The sequence below is a fragment of the Artibeus jamaicensis genome, unplaced genomic scaffold (assembly GCF_021234435.1).
Source record: "Artibeus jamaicensis isolate MK-2021 breed Jamaican fruit bat unplaced genomic scaffold, CSHL_Jam_final scaffold_847, whole genome shotgun sequence".
NCBI classification, from domain to species: Eukaryota; Metazoa; Chordata; class Mammalia; order Chiroptera; family Phyllostomidae; genus Artibeus; species Artibeus jamaicensis.
In genome coordinates this window covers 17,374,554-17,393,231 of record NW_026522057.1, presented here as the reverse complement: position 1 = coordinate 17,393,231, position 18,678 = coordinate 17,374,554, and the positions used below count along the sequence as shown (strand labels likewise).

Genomic DNA, 18,678 nt, shown 5'->3' with positions numbered 1-18,678 from the left:
ATGCCTTCTCTGTGAGTTTTCTGTCCTAGGGCCAAATTGCTTTCACTCTCTAAGGACTCATGAATTGGTGTGCTGGTTTCAGCTTTTGTCTCAGCCACCTGAACAGCTCAGTCTCAGCAGAGCTAACAGGCAATTTCCTTGGAATTAGCTTAATAATACCTTGTAGGTGTGTGATGCATTTCAAAGAACTTTCCCACCATTATCTTCTGTCCAGGGAGGCAGTAGTACAAGAACCACCAGCTGCTGGGCAAGGGCACAGGCTTGGAAGTGGCTTGCCCATTCTAGCCTTCTGTAGCACCACAACTTCTGAGCCAGCAGGAAGCAGCATACTGTAGCAGAAAGAATCGGAACCTTCAGTTCAGTGCCTGGCTCTACTGCAGCTAATGGTGTAATGTGGGGCCAGGTGCCTCAGAACTGGATCCTCAAGATCAGCAATTTTATACCGATGTGAAAACCGAGGCTCAGTGATTCAGCGAGTATGTGACGGAGCAAGGACTTGCCCCGCTGTGTGGCTGTCTCAGAGCCAGCATAGCACACCTGACTAATGACCCAAGATAGACCCAGCCTGGGTCTTGCATCTCTTGCTTTGAGACAAGAGTTCCTCACATGAAGACTGAGGGCTTCCCAGGAGACTAGAGATTTGCTATTGCTCTGCAAAGTTGTGTGCATGTATTTGTGTGTGTATTTTCTGAAGTGTTCATGCCTTCCATTAGATCATCAGAGGAGACCAGGGAAGAAGTTGAGAACCGCTGGTCGGCTGGGAGGATGGTTGGCAAAGACAGGTTGCTTGCCTCCCCACCAGATGCCCCTGTTCACCCCTGAAAGCTCACCAGGGTTAAGGCATGAAGGGCGATGATGTGAGCTGTTTGTTATGAAATATTAAACTAATTCATGCCAAGGGCCAACACACAGATGAGATCATATCATAAACAAGAATCTGGTGAGGCCAGATGCCTGTGGAGCCCACCTGGGGAGCTGCCAGGTAGGAGGCAAATTGGCATGGATTGGGGGCTTGGCCCCATGGAATATCCAGTCTGGGACCCTGCTCCTCTCTCACAATGTTAGTCACTGTAGTTAAGATCAAAATCCCATTTCTGCCTCTCTTGGGGCTGTGATAATCTGGCTAAGATTCATTATCAACTCAGCCTGTTTCTCCATTTCTGAAGTAGGGATAAAGATGCTTGCTCAGACTCTCAGTAGAGGTGTTTGGGAAGGAAATAACACAGGAATGAGAGTACTGGGCCTCTTCCTCCAATTCCCCATCCAGGGTCAATTCTTCAACTAGCTGACGGTGGGGAAGGGATTGGTACCAGTATGTTCCAACCAGCACCAAAACCCTGATCATCAGGGTGCCTGGGGATTTGAGGGAAGCGACCCAAGAGGAAGCCCAATCAGAGAGCATGAGGAAGGAAATGAAACCAGACCAATTCATCTCTGAAATGGGTCTATGAACCACCACCCCTGTCTGGGCACCAGGTGAGGCTCCTCTCTTCCCTGTCCCATGCTAGAAAGACACAAATAATTAATGGCAGTGAACTAAGACAGCCATCTGCTAGTGTAGCACAAAATCCCAGGGGGCTTCCTGGGATCCAGACCTGATTTCTATCCTGAGCTCCCAACTTGCTGGGTGAATTTGTAGCAGTCACTTCCCCTCTCCAGTCTCCCCTCATCTGTAGAATGAGAGGCCAGGGCCAGGTTATTCTCTGCAGCCAACTTTCAATGGATGTAGGGCCCCCATCATGAGTCCCTTCCACTCCCCCTCCCCCCAATGTTAGTTGGTCATTTCCCCATCTCCCTTTTAAGGCAATAAATAAGTTTGCTCTTTCCAAGCTCCAAGAAGAACATTTATTCCTCCTAAATTCAGCCTTGTGAAGATGTTATTAGCGCTTATGGAATCAAATTACATATGCAAGTGTTTAAAAACCGTTTATTATGCAAAATGTTAACTTTTATAAAAAGTTTAATAATATACATCACTTGGTCACAGAAAGTCACCTTCCTGCAAAAAGGTACAAAAGCTATATACTCTATTATAGAGTTCATAATCAGGGCCACAGAGCCTTTTCCCGAGGAGACCAGAAGACCAGCTCTACTGCTGTCTTGGCAGTTTGGGAGCAGCCACTCTCCCCCCACTCCCACCCCCACACTCTAAAAGACAGTCTTTAAAACTTGGGGATGGGGTGGGGCTGGGTGACGTTGCCCAGCTGGTGCCCAGAGCTAGCTCTGGCTCTTTAGGCCACCCAAGTTCACAGTCCTTCGCTCCCGGGCGCCAGGTCCAGCCTCGAAGCAAGGGTTTGGGGAAGTCAAGTGGGCAGGGAGAGACTGGGGCCCATCCATGCTCTGGAGCTTCGGGCCATAGAGCCCTGGGGTCCTGGGTCCCAGGCGGAACGGGCGCCAGCACCTGCGTTCTGGGCGGGGGAGGAGAGAAGACCAGTGAGTCGTCGGTTTCCGCCGAGTGAGCCGAGGCGGGGGCCGTCCGCAGACTGGCCGGCGCCAGGGAGGAAACTTGGTCTCTACCTCCAGCTGATAACTGCGCCCCACGCTGCCCCCACCCAGTTGGCGCCAAAGGACCACAGGCGGAGCTTGCTTCACCCCTCCCTCTTGGAACTGACACTAGTTGGGAGGGGGTTGAGGAAGACACGGCTCTCTTTACGACTCCAAGTACTAACAGACGTCTATTTTGTTTAATAGGACCTGCGAGTACTTTGTTGGGTCTTTGGCCACTGGGGGAGGGCAGGAGCAACATGCGTTTAAGGTTGAAACACACACAAGATGAAAATTGGTTCCGTCATTCATGTGGCTTGACCACGGGCAAGTTTCTTGCCCCTGGCCTCGGTTTCGCTAAATGGAGGGGGTGGTAATATCTTAAAAGATCTACCAACTCCAAGATTTACTGTCTAACCACCACAGCGCCTGCATCCCCGGAAAAGGTGGGGATACTCACCTGGAGATGCCAGGACGGACAGGTCAGTGGCAGAAGCTCCTCTTGTCGTTGGAGATTACAAGTTCAGGAGAGAGGTCGGCTGTCTGAGAGAGAAGGAAAAGAGGCGAAAATCAGGTATGCCACTTGGGAGTTCCCAGGAGCGCAGCAGCATCCCAGTCCTGGAACTCAGCCCCGCCCCGGCTTGCGCGCACGCCTGAGCGTACCTGGATGGGAAGATGCGGACCGTCTGGGGGTCCAGGGGCGGGTTCGGCCAGGACCACCTGCAGGTCGAGGATGTAGTCGATGACGCGCTGCAGGATTTCCACCTGGCTAAGCTGAGTGCCTCGCGGGACTCCGGGTACCAGTTCCCGCAGGCGAGAGTAGCAGTGGTTCATGTCATCGAGCAGGCTCAGCGGCTCCTCCGCCGCCGGGCCCTTGCCGCGGCCCCGCGCGATGGCTAGGCTGCGTTCAGAAAGGCAGCACACCGCCTCGTAGCACCCGCGCACTGGACTTAGCGCCTTCATGTTGAGGAGTGAGGTTGAACGTGCAGAAAGAATCTACAGCGAAAACAGAAGCCTCAGAACAGCTTGAAGTGCGCGCACGCTCTCCAGCGGCCGGTACTTATAGAGCCAGCCTCGAAGGCACCGCCTTTTATGCAAAACAGCCCGCCTCGGCCCCGCCCCCTCCGACCAAGGGCGTTCACTACGCGGTTAAATTGCAAACAGGCTTTCTTCGGCGGCTCTGACGCCGAATACCGCGGAGTCGTGGATTCAAAGAATGAGGAAGAGCTGATACTGGGGAGAGGCTAGCCTCTTTGCCAGCAAGGATTTCAAAAATCACTTAAAACCATTAACTTTAAGAATTTGCCTTTTCCTGGCAGCGACCCAGATCTTTGAGCTCCCCTGCCCCCTGCCAATCCACCCACAGCCCAACACTAGTTCGAACCCACAGCTCCTCTGAGGTCATAAATCCCTGAACAGCAAAGAAGCTTTTTTTTTTTTTTTTTTCAAAAGCAAAGATTTTTCAAGGGAAACTTGTAAGGAATTAGTGCCGCCTTGTTCCCCAATTTGCTGTTCGTCTGACCTCCAGACTCACTGGCGTCAGGAATTATCTTGTGACCAGAGGGGAAAAAAATTAATTGCGGTGAAGCTGAGGTTACAATGAAGAAAACAGATTTGGGCTAGGCGCTGAGATTACAGAAGGAGGAGGGGAAAGGGATTTGAGCAAAAACATTATTTGAGCAACAGGAGAAAAGGAAAAGAAAGGAGACTGAATCAGTGCTTTTTGCACGGGAAAGGGAAAGAGCCACCCTCCTCTGGCCTGCGGCACTCCATCAGAGGCCAAATGCATGCCCAGTTACGTTTTGGCAGTGAGTCTGATTTGGTTAGAATTGTGGACAGTTCTAAATCAAGGAGGGGCAGTGACAGAAGGGAAGATTCCTATATAACCGTTTTAGGAGCCACCCATGGAGTCAACAAATCTCTTAAGTCTTGCTTCCTCCTTTCTTACCACTCTCCAAACACCTCTACGCAGAAAACAGTAGTTCGGGGATACCACAGCTCTGTTGTCTATCTCTTTCTGCTATGAAACGGCAGGCTACCTGGACTTGATTATTCTTGGCCCTGATGAACTAGCTCCCGCTCTATCTGAGAGCCCAGGAAAGGGACCAGAGGACAGGCAAGTAGAGCCCTGTATTGCAACAGGACATTCATTCCATTCAGTAGCCTTTGCTTGTCTTCTTACCACTTCCTAGAACTTCTGGGAAGTTGCAGCCTTAAAATGCTGGTTTCATCTTGACACTGACCAAGTGGGATCCCCCAATGGTTGCTTCCTTAGTCGATCAGTTGGTAGATACTTACGGAATCACTTCACATAAAGCAATGGCTCCTGCTCTCAAGAATCTCACAATTTGGGGAGACAAGATTAACACAGGAAACAATGAAGAGTTCTATAGTATGTGGCACTGATTAACAGGACAATGTGAGCTCAGAGCTAGGAGAGCCTCGAAACAGTCATAATAAAAAGGACATGAGACTGGAAGTCAGGAGGCTTACAGTTCAACACCCCACCCCTGCCAATAGTTTGTCGAGTGACCTTGAACAACCCCAGCTGCCCTGGCCTCACTTGCCTTGTGCATAAAATGGGCAGATGGTTCTAAGTGTTTTTTAAAATCATTTCCAAATCTAGAAGTCCAAGGCTTTATGATTTTGGACAGGCAAGTGTGGAGTGGTAAAGGGTGCAGAGAGGGACTATAAGCCATGTCCAGTGCCGCAGCACAAATAATGGCAGAGCCAGACCTGACGTCTTGTTCTTTGCTGTCATTCCACAGTGCTTTATGTCCCAAGAAATGTCTTTGAAAGGCCTGTTTTCAAGGACAGCTTCTTTAGTATAAGGAAAAGGAAGGAAATAACCTGCGAGTAAACAAGTCAACCCATATATACTCAGAACATGAAGTGAAGAGCATGCCAGCTATTTGGTCATGGAAAGGGAAAATGGTGTCTATGGCGACTCCTGAATGACCACGGAGAAAGGTCCTTCCTTTTCTATCATGGAGAGTTCCAAGGTTTGTGCGAAATGGCGATGCCCAGGAGGTTCTAGAAATATGGTCTTCGGGGCCGGGCAGATTTATGTTCAAATCCCCATTCTCTTTTACCAAAGAAGTGAACTTAGGGTAAGTCACCTCTCTATGCTTCAATTTCCTGATTTATAAAATGCGCCTAATTAAACCAACCTCTTGCCTTCAACAAGTAATTATCGAATGCCTCCTCTCTGCCAGGCACTTCACATGCTGTCGCCAACAGATCCATTCGTCTCCTTGGTGCCTGGGGACCCAGCATGGGCCAGGTGTGTGGTAGGTGCACAGCCCACAGGTCCTCACAGGTTCTCCTCATGCTTGTAAAGCCATTTTCAAAACACCTTCACCTTTGCTATTTCCCAAGATGCTTTCAGATTGAAATGCCTCTGGGCTGTGTGACATAGGCAAGAGAGAGACACGCAGTGGGATAAGCAAGCGAAATTCTGTCCTTGCCATGTCAATAACTAGCAGTGTGGCCCCTTTCCTTTCTCCTGGGCTTCCTTTTCTGCAAAATTGGGAATGGAAAGTAGCAAATGACCTCTAAGGTCCTCTCCAATCTAAGATTCTAATTCTGAAAGAGGCAGGTTAAGGTTGGAACACTAAATGAAGCTTGAATCCCAAAGACTTCTTTTTCCCAACGGCAGACTGGAGGGCTAGCTCCCGTTTTATGCAAGTTGCTTAGTGGTGGCGGGGCCTCAGCCTCTTATTCCAAATGCCTCTGAACTTTCTGTTCCCAGTTCTGCTCCTTTTACCAGCTTTTCCCCCCTCTTGCATTTTTTATTTTTATGAAAGGATGTCATTAAGGCTTTTGTCTGCACTGTTTTTGTTTCAGAACTTTTCTCACAATCCTATTTTTTGTTGAGGAATCCGCTCCTTTGCCCAGCTGTGGGTCCCGGTCCCACAGCTGTGTTGATCTAAGACTCAGCCCCAGACAGCCTGGCGCCAGGGTGGGACGTCATGCGTTCACACAGGGATGCGTGTCCCAGGCAACCTTTCCTCGGGCAGTCACCGGCCGGCGACGGCCGCCCCCACCAATGAGCGTCCGACACCCGAGAAAGGGGCGGAGTCTGTGCCGCCTCCGCCCGCGAGCGGCTAGTGAGTCGCAGATGCTGAGAACTTGATAACGTTCCTTGAATTGGTGCCTTCTAAAGTCTTTTTCCCCCCCTCTTTCTTCTCTTTCTTTTGTTTGTTCTCTTTCTTTCCACCGTCTTCCTTTATCTATAAATGTATATAGTTTTTCGTCGCCTTCCTTTTTTAACTATCTCCTCCCAGTGTCAGGAATTATTTTGTAAGCATTTCCAGGAACTGAATCTTCCTTTGCCAAAATTAAAAAAAGAGAGAGAGAAGAAAAAAAATAAGTGTTGTGCTCTCTGAATTTTTTTTTTTGAAGAGTTGGCAGAACTATTAAGTTATACTGTTTTGTCTTTAAATTTTTTTAAAGTGGTGGGGGGTCTCTGAGCTGTCGATTTCAAAGCCAAAGTGATGATGATGATGAGAGTTGCAGATGTCTTTTTGCCTAAACCGAGCCTCTATCTTTTTTTTTTTTTGCCATTTATGTTGACAGTGAGGATCAAGGAAACTTCAGAAACTTGCCCAAGGTTACTTGGGGTGACAGCTGCCCACCTGTGGCCAAGACCCAGACCTCCCTCTCACTGGGCTCCCCGTCCCCTCTGCCCTCCACCACTCTGCCCTCCCGTTCTCATTAGCGTTAGAGTGATCTGCGGTGGCCGCAGAACACCCCCAGACACTGCATTTCCTAGCCTGTACCTGTTTGCTCACAATGTTCCCGTGAAGGTCTGCGGAGGATTTCCCTGCTGGACATGTAGAAATATCCACCCCTTCTCCCCTCAGCAAGGCTGCACCTCGAAGTACTGCTTGGGACTTGTGCCGTACAAGAAAGCACCGGGAACTCAGAAGCAAGCAAGGCCGGCTTCAAACCGTTGCAGAGGCTACCTACCCTCACTCTGCCTCTGTTGTCCCCTCTGTAAAATGAGGAGAAAAATAATATCCATCTTCCTCACAGCTGGGAGGGTCACCAGGGATGAGGGGTGGGAAGTGTTGTGGGACCCAGTTACTGTTGTCATTATTATTTTATTCTCCCTGAGGACATGCTTATTGATTTTTTTTTAGAGAGAGAGAGAGAGAGGAAGAAGGGAGGGAGAGAGAAAGGGAGAGAAATATCAATGTGAAAGAGAAACATCAATTGGTTGCCTCCTGAATGCACTCTGATGGGCGACCAAACCAGTCTGAACAGCAGCCTAGGCATGTGCCCTAACCAGGGGTCGAACCCTCAACCTTTCAGTTTACTTACTGGATGACACCCCCACCAACTGAAGCCACACTGGCCAGGTAATTATTCTGATGTGCTATGATGTAAACTAGGCCCTGGTGAGTAGGATAGGTGGTGCCACGTGAGTTTCATGGGTCCTGCTGAGACTGTTTTCAGGAATCTGGGCAATACTGAGAAGGGGCACGTGGGGAGCAACTGGAGCTAAAGCATGAGTCCTTACAGCGGTGGGGATGTTAGGAGCCTCCAGGTTGGGCTACTCTGTACTTGGTGTCATCATCAGCAGCAGCAGCAGCAGTGTCCTTCAGTGACTCTTAACTGTTGGCCAAGTCCTGTTTGCCGCCTCTCACATTATCTCATCGACCCACTTTATGGACAAAGAGACCGAGGTTCCAGGAGGTTAATGTGCTTGCCCGGGGCCACATAGCTCATAAGCAACAGAGCCAAGATTTGCAACAACATCTGCTTGTCTCAAAGAGTGTCATTTTGTGCCTGTGCTTTTCATTCTGTTCCTTCACAAAGGACCTCCTGGGAAGGTAGCTTGGACCTGAGAGGGTTTTATTCTACCCGGTAGAGGAAAGCAAGGAGTGGGGGGATGCACTGAGGAAGGGAGAGAGAGAGAAACATTGATTTGTTGTTCTACTTACTCATGCATTCATTGGTTGATTCTTATATATGCCCTGACTGGGGATTAAACCTGGAACCTTGGCATATCAGGATGATGCTGTAACCAACTGAACTCCTTGGCTCATTGTTTTTTTAAGCAGAGACTCAGACAGTGTTGATGGTAACTAACCCCTTGCTTTAGCAGGTAGGACATGACCATGAGATGGCCAGGGGCTAGCTTGGCATCTGGGGTGGGGTGGGGATGTGCACACCCACAGGGAAGTGAGAAGGGTGTTTATTTTCTGAGAACCTATCATGTGCTGGTGCTTTATACATTGTCTTATATAATCTTTTCTAGAGTCTTTAGGGGTAGGTATTATTATGACGAAGATACTGATGTTCAAAGAGATTCGTCCACACAGCTGGGAGGGAAGATCTCTAACATTCAAGATATGAACCCAGGCCTATGGCTCCAACATTGACACACACAAGGTTGGAGACTGACGTTCAAGTTGCACAGTGTCACCCTGGCTGGTGTAGCTCAGTAGATTGAGCACGGGCCTGCAAACCAAAGGGTTACTGGTTCAATTCCCAGTCAGGGCACGTGCCAGGTCCTCAGTGGGGGGCACGTGAGAGGCAACCACACATTGAGTTTTTCCCTCTCTTTCTCCTTCCCTTCCCCCCTCTCTAAAAATAAATAAATAAAACCTTTTTAAAAAATTGCAGTGTCCAGACATACAAGGACTAGTTCCCTCACCGTAGCATTTCCAGGCTGATGAGGACGAACCAGGACGGCCGATTCTGGAAAGCATCAGTAGATTGTGTGGTTTGACTCTGACTTAACAAGCATATATCGCAGTAGTTCTGCTGTTTCCAAGGCACCTACATCCACGATGTTACTGAGCACTCCCAACTACTCTGCGAGGCATAGAGCTCACTTGACTTGTAGTCATATCTGGGCTCCCTCGTCTCAGGATCCCAGTGCCTGAAACAGTGTGGGTACTGAGTACAGAAGTACTGAATTAATTCCACCCTGGTAACCACTTTTGGCAGACCACTTGGAAAGGAGTTTGAAACTCAAATACGAGTTATGCTGGATGACTCTGACCGTGGCTCTCAGGCATCATGTTCTTTGCTTCTGACAGATGCTGACATTTGGACTTGGGCTCCCACTAATGGGGTTCAGGAAGTGCTTTAGAAAGATAATGGAGTCCAAGGCAAGAAAAGGTGAAGGGGGGAAAAAAGCCTTGAAAAGCAATGTTTACCTTGCTAGATATTGTCTTGTGTTGGCCTACGTCCCAGCAGCAATTCAAAGGCTTCAAGGGTAGTCGGTAAGGAGGTAGGAGGGAGGGACCTGGCCTGGGACACAGCTGGCCCTGCCAGAGAGGAAAGGGCTTCTCCACCCTGAACCTGGCTAGAACTCTACAGTGAGTTCAGCCGGCCAAAGATGTCCTTCAAGGCAATCATTTCAACAGCCCCAAGCATCAACAAGCTTGTAAAGGGTAACTTTTGCTGAGTGCCAACAATGAACCAGGAGTCTTATATATATTATGTCCCCAGTCCTCATATGGATTGAAACTCAGGTGAGGTGACTTGCCCAAGGTCACACAGCTGTTGGGAGGCAGAGCAGGGCTGTTGGGAGTGCAGAGCTTGTGCTTTGATGCGAGAGCCAGGCTACCAAATGGAGAAAGGAAGCAAATGCTGGAAAATGGTTGACTGTCTTACGGAGAATGTCATGGGGATGGAAGAAGGAAATTCCTATTTGAAATTGTTTTGCTCAGCAGATGCTTATGGTGTCTGGCAGTGTATGTGAGTGAGCATCTCTGAGTAAGTGGGTTCTTCCCTGAGGATGTGTTACTCCCTGAGTGTGTTGTTGGTCCCTCTCTGAGTGTGGGACCCTCTAGGAGGCTTGTGCGTGTGTCCCTCCCGGCGTGCCGCAGCCTATTTAACCGTACACAGTGTCTCCCTAAGTGCTGGGGCCCCTCCCCTGAGTGCATGACCTCCTCTGGGTGTGCAGCAGCCTCTGCCTCGGTGCCCGCTTCATTAAGTGTGCGTCTTCCCCCAATGTCCGGGCCAGGTGCAGGACAGGGCCAAGAGGACAATGGGCTTGTGCGCCCGGGTGGCCTTTTCCTCCACTCTCTCACCCAACACGACCCCCCCTGCCAGCACCCCGCGCCCTAGCGGCCCCCACTCCGGCCCTGCCCGACCCTCGCGGCCCTCCCCGCCCGCGCCCCGCGCCCTGGCGGCCCCCACTCCCGGCGGCCTCAGGCGCGCAGCTGCGGGACACACAATCGCAAGCGCCCCCTCCCCGCCCCCCGCGCAGCCCCTCGCCCAACAAAAGCCCCTTTCTTTCCCCATAACAGATTAAAGACCAGGAGGGGGTGAAAAATAGCTTCTCCAGCCCTGGCGGGGGAGGGGCGCGGGAAAAGCTGGGCTTTGGGGACTCTTTGATGGCGAGTGTGTGGGAAACCCGAAGGAATGTGGCTGCTGGGACCAGCGCGGCGGGGCGAGCCGCCGGGAGGAGGGTCCACCCCGGGGCCCCCGAGTCCCCGGTGGCCCCGGCGCCGCCCGACCGCGCCCCCCGCTCGCCGATCTTCTCAAGCGCTGGCGCTCTCTCCTCTTGGCACCCCTCCTCTCAGTCTTCCCTCAGCCAGTTTTCCGACTTCTAATTTATCTGTCTTCTTCCTAGTTCCTTCTAGTTTTCCTTTTCTCGAGTCCTTTCCTCTTCCACCTCTTTATCCTCTTTTTCTCATTTCTCTTCTCTTTGTCTCTCCCGGAGGCTTCATCTCGATCTGAACACCCATCCTTTATCTTCCCCCTTTGTTTCAGTCACACTCTCTGCCTCTTTGTGTCTTTCTTGATGGCTCCTTATCTGTGCCTTTGGCTACGGGTCTCCTGGGTTGGCTCACAGGGATGCGGCTGCATTTAGCAGTTTCTGTCGCCCTTTTCTCCACTCGGTTTGGAGCGGGCTGGGAAGAGGGAACCTGGACTGTGGGTAGTTTGTTGAAACAGCCCTGGTTCTACACACGTGTGAGTGCAGGTGGGAGCTGGCAGGGGAAGTCTGCAGGAGTCTAGAAAGCCCCAGGGAGACTTGGGGAGGTCTGGCCCCCTGGACCGGGGTTGAGAAGGCATAGGGGATCTTGGAGGCCTTCAAGGGTTCAGAATTATTTTCAGCTCAGTTTAATTCAGTCTCTGAAAGGAATTCCTGGCCCAAGACCGGATGGTGGCCTTGGGACCCTGATGGGAAATGGGTTGGGTCTCCTGGCCCCCTCCTCCCTAGTTCTTGGAACTGGCAGGCTTGGGGGAGGAAGGGGGCTGGTTCAAGACAAAGGGCTTCCAGGTGGCTGGGGGCAGGGGCCATCCACGCAAAGACAGTGAGGTACAGGCCGGGAAGATCAGCCTGGGGTCCTGGAAACCCAACATTTGCCCCTGGCTCTGCCGTTCACTGACAACCCTGGGTACATCCTTTCTCCTCTTTGGGCATCAGTATCTCCACCTGTAAAATGAGGTATTTATTTAGATCAGTGGTCCTCAGCCTTTTCTTCCACCCACAGATCCCAAGATCCGGTTTATTCCAAATGTGTTGCTTATATTAATTAAGCCGCTTTCTCATTTTGTACTTATGAAAGACAAGCATTCAGTCAGAGTTTCCGATTAGCATGATTCATTACCATGCAGGGCTGTTCTAATTCCAGCCAAAGACACCCCAGGGAGACCCCCAAAGCCCTTGGTGCTTTGGTGGTCTGTGCAGCAAAGTCCTGGGGAAGACTTGGGTTTGAATCCTGAGGCTGCTAGTGTCTAGCTGTGTGACCTTGGGGAGGTCACACCCTCCCTCTGTTCCCTCATTTGTAAAAAGGAGATATTCATGATAGCCACCCTCCTGGGTTGTGCTGAGCCTTATATCAGCAGATATAAAAATGTAAGAAATAGGCGCCCAATAAATAGCAACTGTTAGGATGTTGATGGTCTATACCAGCAATTTGCAACTGGTGTGCCACAAGAATTTTTAATTAATTAATTATTTTGAGAGGCGAAAGGGAGCAAGAGAGGAAGAGAAACATCAATGTGTGGTTGCCTCTCACACACCCCCAGCTGGGGACCTGGTCCACAAACCCAGATATGTGGCCTGACTGGGAATCGAACCAGCAACCCGTTGGTTCACATGCCAGCATTCAGTCCACTGAGCCACACCAGCCAGGGCAAGAATTTTTTTTTTTACTTTTAATTAATTTATTTATTTTGATATACAAAAAGCTGTATACATTTAATGTGCCAACTTGATGAACTTGGAGATACATATACACATGTGAAACCATCATCTCAGTTTCTGCCATTAACATAATGCTTCCTCTCACCCTCTTATTTATTATTTTGATCATTTTTTGGTATAAGAACATTTAACATAAGATCTATCCTGTTAGACATTTTTAAGTATCCAATAAAGTCTGGTTAATTAATTATAGGCCCTGTGCTGTATAATAGATCTCTAGGATATTCATTTTGCATAACCGAACTTTTTTACTCCCTTACTAATGCTTCCTTACACTTTCCTCCCCGCAGCCTCTGCCAACCCCCGTCTCACCCTCCATTTCTCTGAGCTGACTGTTTCGTGTTCCTTGTATAAGTGGGATTGTGTAGTACTGTATTTTTTGGAGTATAAGACGTACTCCCCCCCTTTCCCCACCCCCCCAAATTTGGGAGGAATGATGGTCATTAATGCTGCTGTTGAGTTCTGTTCACATTTACATTGGTGAAATATTATGTTATTTATGTTATTAAATATTTTACCACATTTTTTGCTTTAAAAATTTCCCCCCTATTTTCCTCCTTTAAATCCTAGGTGTGTCTTATGGTCTGAACAATATGGTGTTTGTTCTTCTGTGTCTGAGTTGTTTCACTTAGTATAACATCCTCCAGGTTCATCCATGTTATCACAGTGGCAGGATTTACTTATTTTTTTTAAGGCTGAATAATATTCCTTTTTAAGGTACATAAATCCTGTATCTTCTTTTTAAATAATTGTTTATTGTTGTTCAATTACAGTTGTCCCCATCTCCCCCCATTGCTCTCCCCTGCCCTGCCCACTGCCCCTCTCACATTCAATCTCCCCATCCCTTATCCTTGTCCATGGGTCCCTTACACATGTTTCTCGACTTGATCCTTCCCCTTCTGTCCCCAGTTGTCCCCCTCTCCCCGCCCCTCTGGTCACCGTCACTTTGTTCTTTATTTCCATGTCTCTGGTTCTGATTTGCTCACTTGTTTGTTTTGTTGATTAGGTTCCACTTATGGGTGAGATCATAAGGTATTAGTCTTTCTTCACCTGGCTTATTTCACTTAATATAATACTCTCTAGTTCCACCCATGCTGTCACAAAGGGTAGGAGTTCCTTCTTTCTTTCTGCTTCATAGAATCTCATTGTGTAAGTGTACCACCGTTTTTTGATCCACTCGTTTATCGATGGGCATTTAGGTTGTTTCCAGCACTTGACTATTGTTAATTGTGCTGCTATGAGCATTGGGGCCCATAGGTTCTCCTAAATTGGTGTTTCAGGACTCTTAGGGTATAATTCCAGCAGTGGAATCACTGGGTCAAAATGCAATTCCATTTTTAGTTTTCTGAGGAAATTCCATCCTGTTTTCCACAGTGGCTGCACCAGTCTGCATTCCCACCAACAGTGCACTAGGGTTCCCTTTTCTCCACAACCTCTCCAACACTTGTTTGTTGCTTTGTTAATGGTGGCCATTCTGATTGGTGTGAAGTGGTATCTCACTGTGGTTTCAGTTTGCATCTCTCTGATAACTAATGGTGGGGAGCATCCTTTCGCCTGTATCTGGGCCCTCTGTATGTCCTCCATGGAAAAGTGTCTGTTCAGGTCCTTTGCCCATTTTTTAATTGGACTGTTTATCTTCCTGGTGTGGAGTCATGGAAGTTCGTTATATATTTTGGAGATCAAATCCTTGTCTGAGGTATCATTGGCAAATATATTTTCCCATACGGTTGATTCCCTTTTCATTTTGTTGATGTTTTCTTTAACTGTGCGGAAACTTTTTAATTTGAGGTAGTCCCCTTTGTTTATTCTTTCCTTTATGTCCCTTGCTCCAGGGGACGTATTGGTGAAAATATGGTGTGCCACAAGAATTTTAAAACATGCAATACCCGACTGTTTAGTTAGGGGCACTGACTGTTTTTCCCTCCTGTTGTCAAATTAAAAAAATAACAATAGCCAACACAAAAAGAGTTATCCAATGTGAATGAATCAAAATTATATCTATTTTTGTCCGGTCAGCCAAAAATATAATACAGTTTTTGGTGAGCCAAAGAATTTTAGAAATCAGGTTATGTGTGCCATGTGAAGCAGAGGTTGAAAATCTCGGATCTATACCAATGCTGCCTAAGAGAACTTAATGCAGTCATAAATATACAAATTTGCTTTCTTTCTTTTTTACACAATGGGTAAGGGAGGGAGAAAGAGAGGGAGAGAAACAGCAATGTGTGGTTGCCTCTCATGTGTCCCCAACTGGGGACCTGGTCTGCAACCCAGGCATGTGCCCTGACTGGGAATCAAACTGGTGAGCCTTCAATTTGCAGGCCGACACTCACTCCACTGAGCCACACCAGCCAGGGCTGTAATTACAAATGTTCTAGCAGCCACATTTTTAAAAAGCAATTTCCATAATGTATTTTACCTAATCCAACATACCTAAAGTATTATTTGAACATGTAATCAATACAAGAAAATGATTAATTTTACATTATTTTTCATAGTAAGTCATCAAAATCTGGAATGTATCTTCCAACTCAGCACCTCTCATTCTGTTCAGATTAGCCACATTTCAAGTGCTCAACAGCCACCTATGGCTAGTGGCTACCAATTGGACAGTGCTGATTCAGTTAGCTAGAAAGTCAAGATAGACCTTAGGAAAGGACACTGGAGCCGAGTGTTGAAGGCCAAGTGTGATTTTAAGACATGAAAAGAAGACAGGAGGAAGAGCAGGGGGAGGACAGAGAATGATGCGAGCAAAGGCATGATCAGCTGGGCTGGGCAGAAGTGAGCGGGTGGGGCGGATGCTGGCCAAGGCTGGGTGGGCAGCTGGAGGCAGGGTGCGCGGAGAGCCTTGAATGCCAGTCTAAGAGCATAGAGAATGTGGGCAGTAATTCTTCAGAGTGGCTGTCTCTTTGAGATCTACTTTCTTTTCAGGGAAGGAGGCGTCAGTACTGTGGGTACTGGCTACCATTTATTGAAGATTCACTATGAGCACGCACTATGCTAAACCCTTTATGTTAATTATCTCATTTAAATCTCTCAACAAACCTTCATACATTGCTGAAGGGAATGTAAAACTTCAGAAAACAGTTCAACAGTTTCCTAAAAAGTTAAATATAAATCAGTTACATGACTTAGCAATTACCCTCCTAGGTATCTTCCTAAGATAAAGGAAAACATATGTCTACCTAAAGAATGTATAAAGAGCAGACCTGTGAACCAAACAACAATGGTTCGGTTCCCAGTCGGGGCACATGCCTGGGTTGCAGGCCAGTTCCCAACAGGGGGACACATGAGCCGAAACCATACATTGATATTTCTCTCCCTCTCTCCTTCCCTTCCCCTCTAAAGATAAATAAATAAAATCTTTAAAAAGAAGAATGTATAGAAAATTCATAGCAACATCGTTCATTGTAGGTAAAAGGTGGAAACAACCCGAAGGTCCACTAACTAACGCATGGATAAACAAATGTGTATATTGCATATACTTACACATGCAACACATGAATGGACCTTGAAAATTATGCCAAGTGAAAAAAGAAAGAGACAGAGGACCAAATAATATGCATGATTCCATCTGTGTGAAATTGGCAGAAAAGGTAAATCTACAGAGACAGAAAGTACATTAGTGGTTGCCCAAAGCCAGAAAGAAGAAGGAGAGTGACCGCTAATGGGTGCAGGGGCTTTTTCTGGGAGAGAGGGGGTGATAAAAATACTCTCAAATTAACCTGATGGTTTACAACTCTGTAAATATGCCTAAAATCATTGAATTGTATACTTAAAGTGGGTGAATTTTATGGTATGTAAATTATACCTCAGTGAAGCTCTTTAAAAAAGAGAAGAGAATTCTCCTAACAACTTTTGCGATGCACACTATTATTATCCCACTTTACAGCTGCAGAAACCTCAGAAAGGTGAAGTCCAAGGCTGGGAAGTGGAGGAGCCAGGTTTCCAACCTGCAAAGCCGTGCTCCTGGGCCCTGGGCTCTCCTACTGCCTAGAGGTTCCTCGGGTGGTGCCTTCTGTCTTTCTGGAGCACTTAGCTCACAACTGTGATGTCAGACATGCTTTCAAGCTACAACAACTGCTTCTTAGATGACAAGGGCCAGGAGGAGGTGGCAGAGGGCCTGGGACACTGCGAAGTCCTCCTCCGTGAGAAAGCTCAGGCCGCAACCCGGCCAGGGTCACCACAGCAGACCCCACTCGCTGACACCCCCTCCCCGACCCTCGCTCCTTCCCAAGGGACTGTGGAACTTGGCTCCGTAGCTGAGGGTAGAGTACGAGCCAGAGACCTGACCTGACCCCCACCTTGGAATCTACTGGATCTGAGGCCATGATGGGGGAGGGAATGTCCCCAAATCAAACTAGCAAACCAAAAACCAACTGTCCCACTCAACCCTGTTGTTTTATAATCACACCACAGGACAGGCTTGGGTTGAAAGTCATGGGACCCAGACTCTTGGAAAACCTGCCCCAAGCGCCCACTTAGCGCCGTCTTCATTCAGGCCTCGGTTTCTGTATCTGGGAAATGGAGACCACGACACCCTCTCAGAGGGTGGTTTCAGGATTTGGAGGAACCGGAGGTGAAATTCACTTCATTTTAGTTGTCACGGTTTTAATAATTGCCCCATTCAAAAGAAACAAAGTTGAACAAGAATGGTAAAAATAGTTAATAGTAAGAGTCAGCAGTTACGGACACTGATTTTGTGCCTTTTCAAGGGCTTTACATGCATTAACTCATTAATCTTTGCAACAACCCTTGAAGTGGGTATCATAATTACCCTCATTTTACAGATGTGAAAACCGAGGCTCAGAGAGGTTAAGTCAGGTGCTCAAGGTCGCCCAGTGTGGAAGGGGCAGGTAAACTGACTCTAGAACCTTCAGTTTTTACCATTAAAAATGGATTAAGATAGAACTCGAGAAGAGACCCACCCGATTCATTCGAGTCCTGGTGTGTGAGGGAAACGAGAAGCAGCCGTCAGCTGAGATGACAGACCCGTAGTGCTTGGCCAAACTTACTGACATTTCACCATTTCCAAACTATCCCGCAGTGAGGTCCAGAAAGTGCGATTGAGTCGCCATGACAACTGCATTCATGATTTCACCTTGAGTGTGAACTATTTCACTGTATTTCAAGTGTCTTTAAAATGACTGCGAGGGCTTTGGTTTAATGTTTTGGGGAGGAAACATTCTCCTGGTTCAAAATTCAAACAACGTGTAATGGCATCGGGTGAAAGCCTGCTTCCCACCCCCACCTTCCCCTCCCCCGGCCTGCTAGTCTCCTCGCAGCCTGCTAGTTTTTTCAGGGTCAAGGGAAGAACTGATACCTTTTGAAATTAGAAAATGTGTGCTTGATTTGTTCCGAAGCCGCCAGGCATAAAGTCTACCGTACTCTGGTTGATTTCTTCAGGTTGGCCTCTGCCCGGTTTCCTGTGCCCTTTGATGCTTCGCTGCTCCCTGCAGGTGATGCTTGGTCCCTTAGGGAAATGGCTGGTCCCTTCTCCCTCGGAACTTTCCCCCAGGAACCCCCTCAGGTACCCACTGTGCTCCTGACCTCGTGCCCTCACACCCCTTCTTCCTTATCCCCCAGGGCCCGCAGAGCCTGTGCAATGCCAGAGAGCGAGTCATCATCTCGCCGTGGCTGGTGGGGTCGATGTGGATCCAGACGTCACACCTGGGTGGCCTCAGGCCAAATCTAGCTCATGAGAATTTTTCTGTGGTGAGGGTGGGGGCGCTTTTTGCCTGGTGATTTCATAACTGGAAAATGCCACCTGAAAATCCAATTTTCCAGCTTCTTTTGAAATATTGGCAGATGCAGCCAACTGACCCTGCATTCACTCATGCATGATGAAGTCGGCAGGGGCAGAGTGGCAGTTGTCCCCTGTAGAAGGAGTACGTGCTCTCAGGATCATCTCAGTCCCTGCCACACCCTGTCAGACAACGAGGCAGGCACAGCAGCCCCTCCAAAGATGTCTGCGCCCTAACCCCCAGAACCTCTGCATGTTAGGTTATGTGGCAAAGGGG

At 48.4% G+C, this 18,678-nt stretch overlaps 1 protein-coding gene across 1 annotated transcript; it reads right to left on the bottom strand.

The window, feature by feature from the left end:
* Positions 1-1,909: 1,909 nt before the first annotated feature.
* On the bottom strand, positions 1,910-3,528 carry ID3 (inhibitor of DNA binding 3). Its single transcript, XM_037135993.2, has 3 exons — positions 3,148-3,528; positions 2,945-3,027; positions 1,910-2,408 (listed from the first exon to the last, which is right to left on the bottom strand). Exons 1-2 carry the CDS (start codon positions 3,445-3,447, stop codon positions 2,968-2,970), a joined length of 360 nt encoding a protein of 119 aa, XP_036991888.1. The 5' UTR covers positions 3,448-3,528; the 3' UTR covers positions 1,910-2,408; positions 2,945-2,967.
* Between the last annotated feature and the right edge of the window lie 15,150 nt (positions 3,529-18,678).

Coding starts and splice junctions, on each gene's coding strand:
- ID3 (XM_037135993.2), bottom strand. CDS start 3,447: ATGAAGGCGCTAAGTCCAGTGCGCGGGTGCTACGAGGCGGTGTGCTGC. Junction 3,028..3,147: donor GTCCGCATCTTCCCATCCAG/GTACGCTCAGGC, acceptor CTTCTCTCTCAG/ACAGCCGACCTCTCTCCTGA.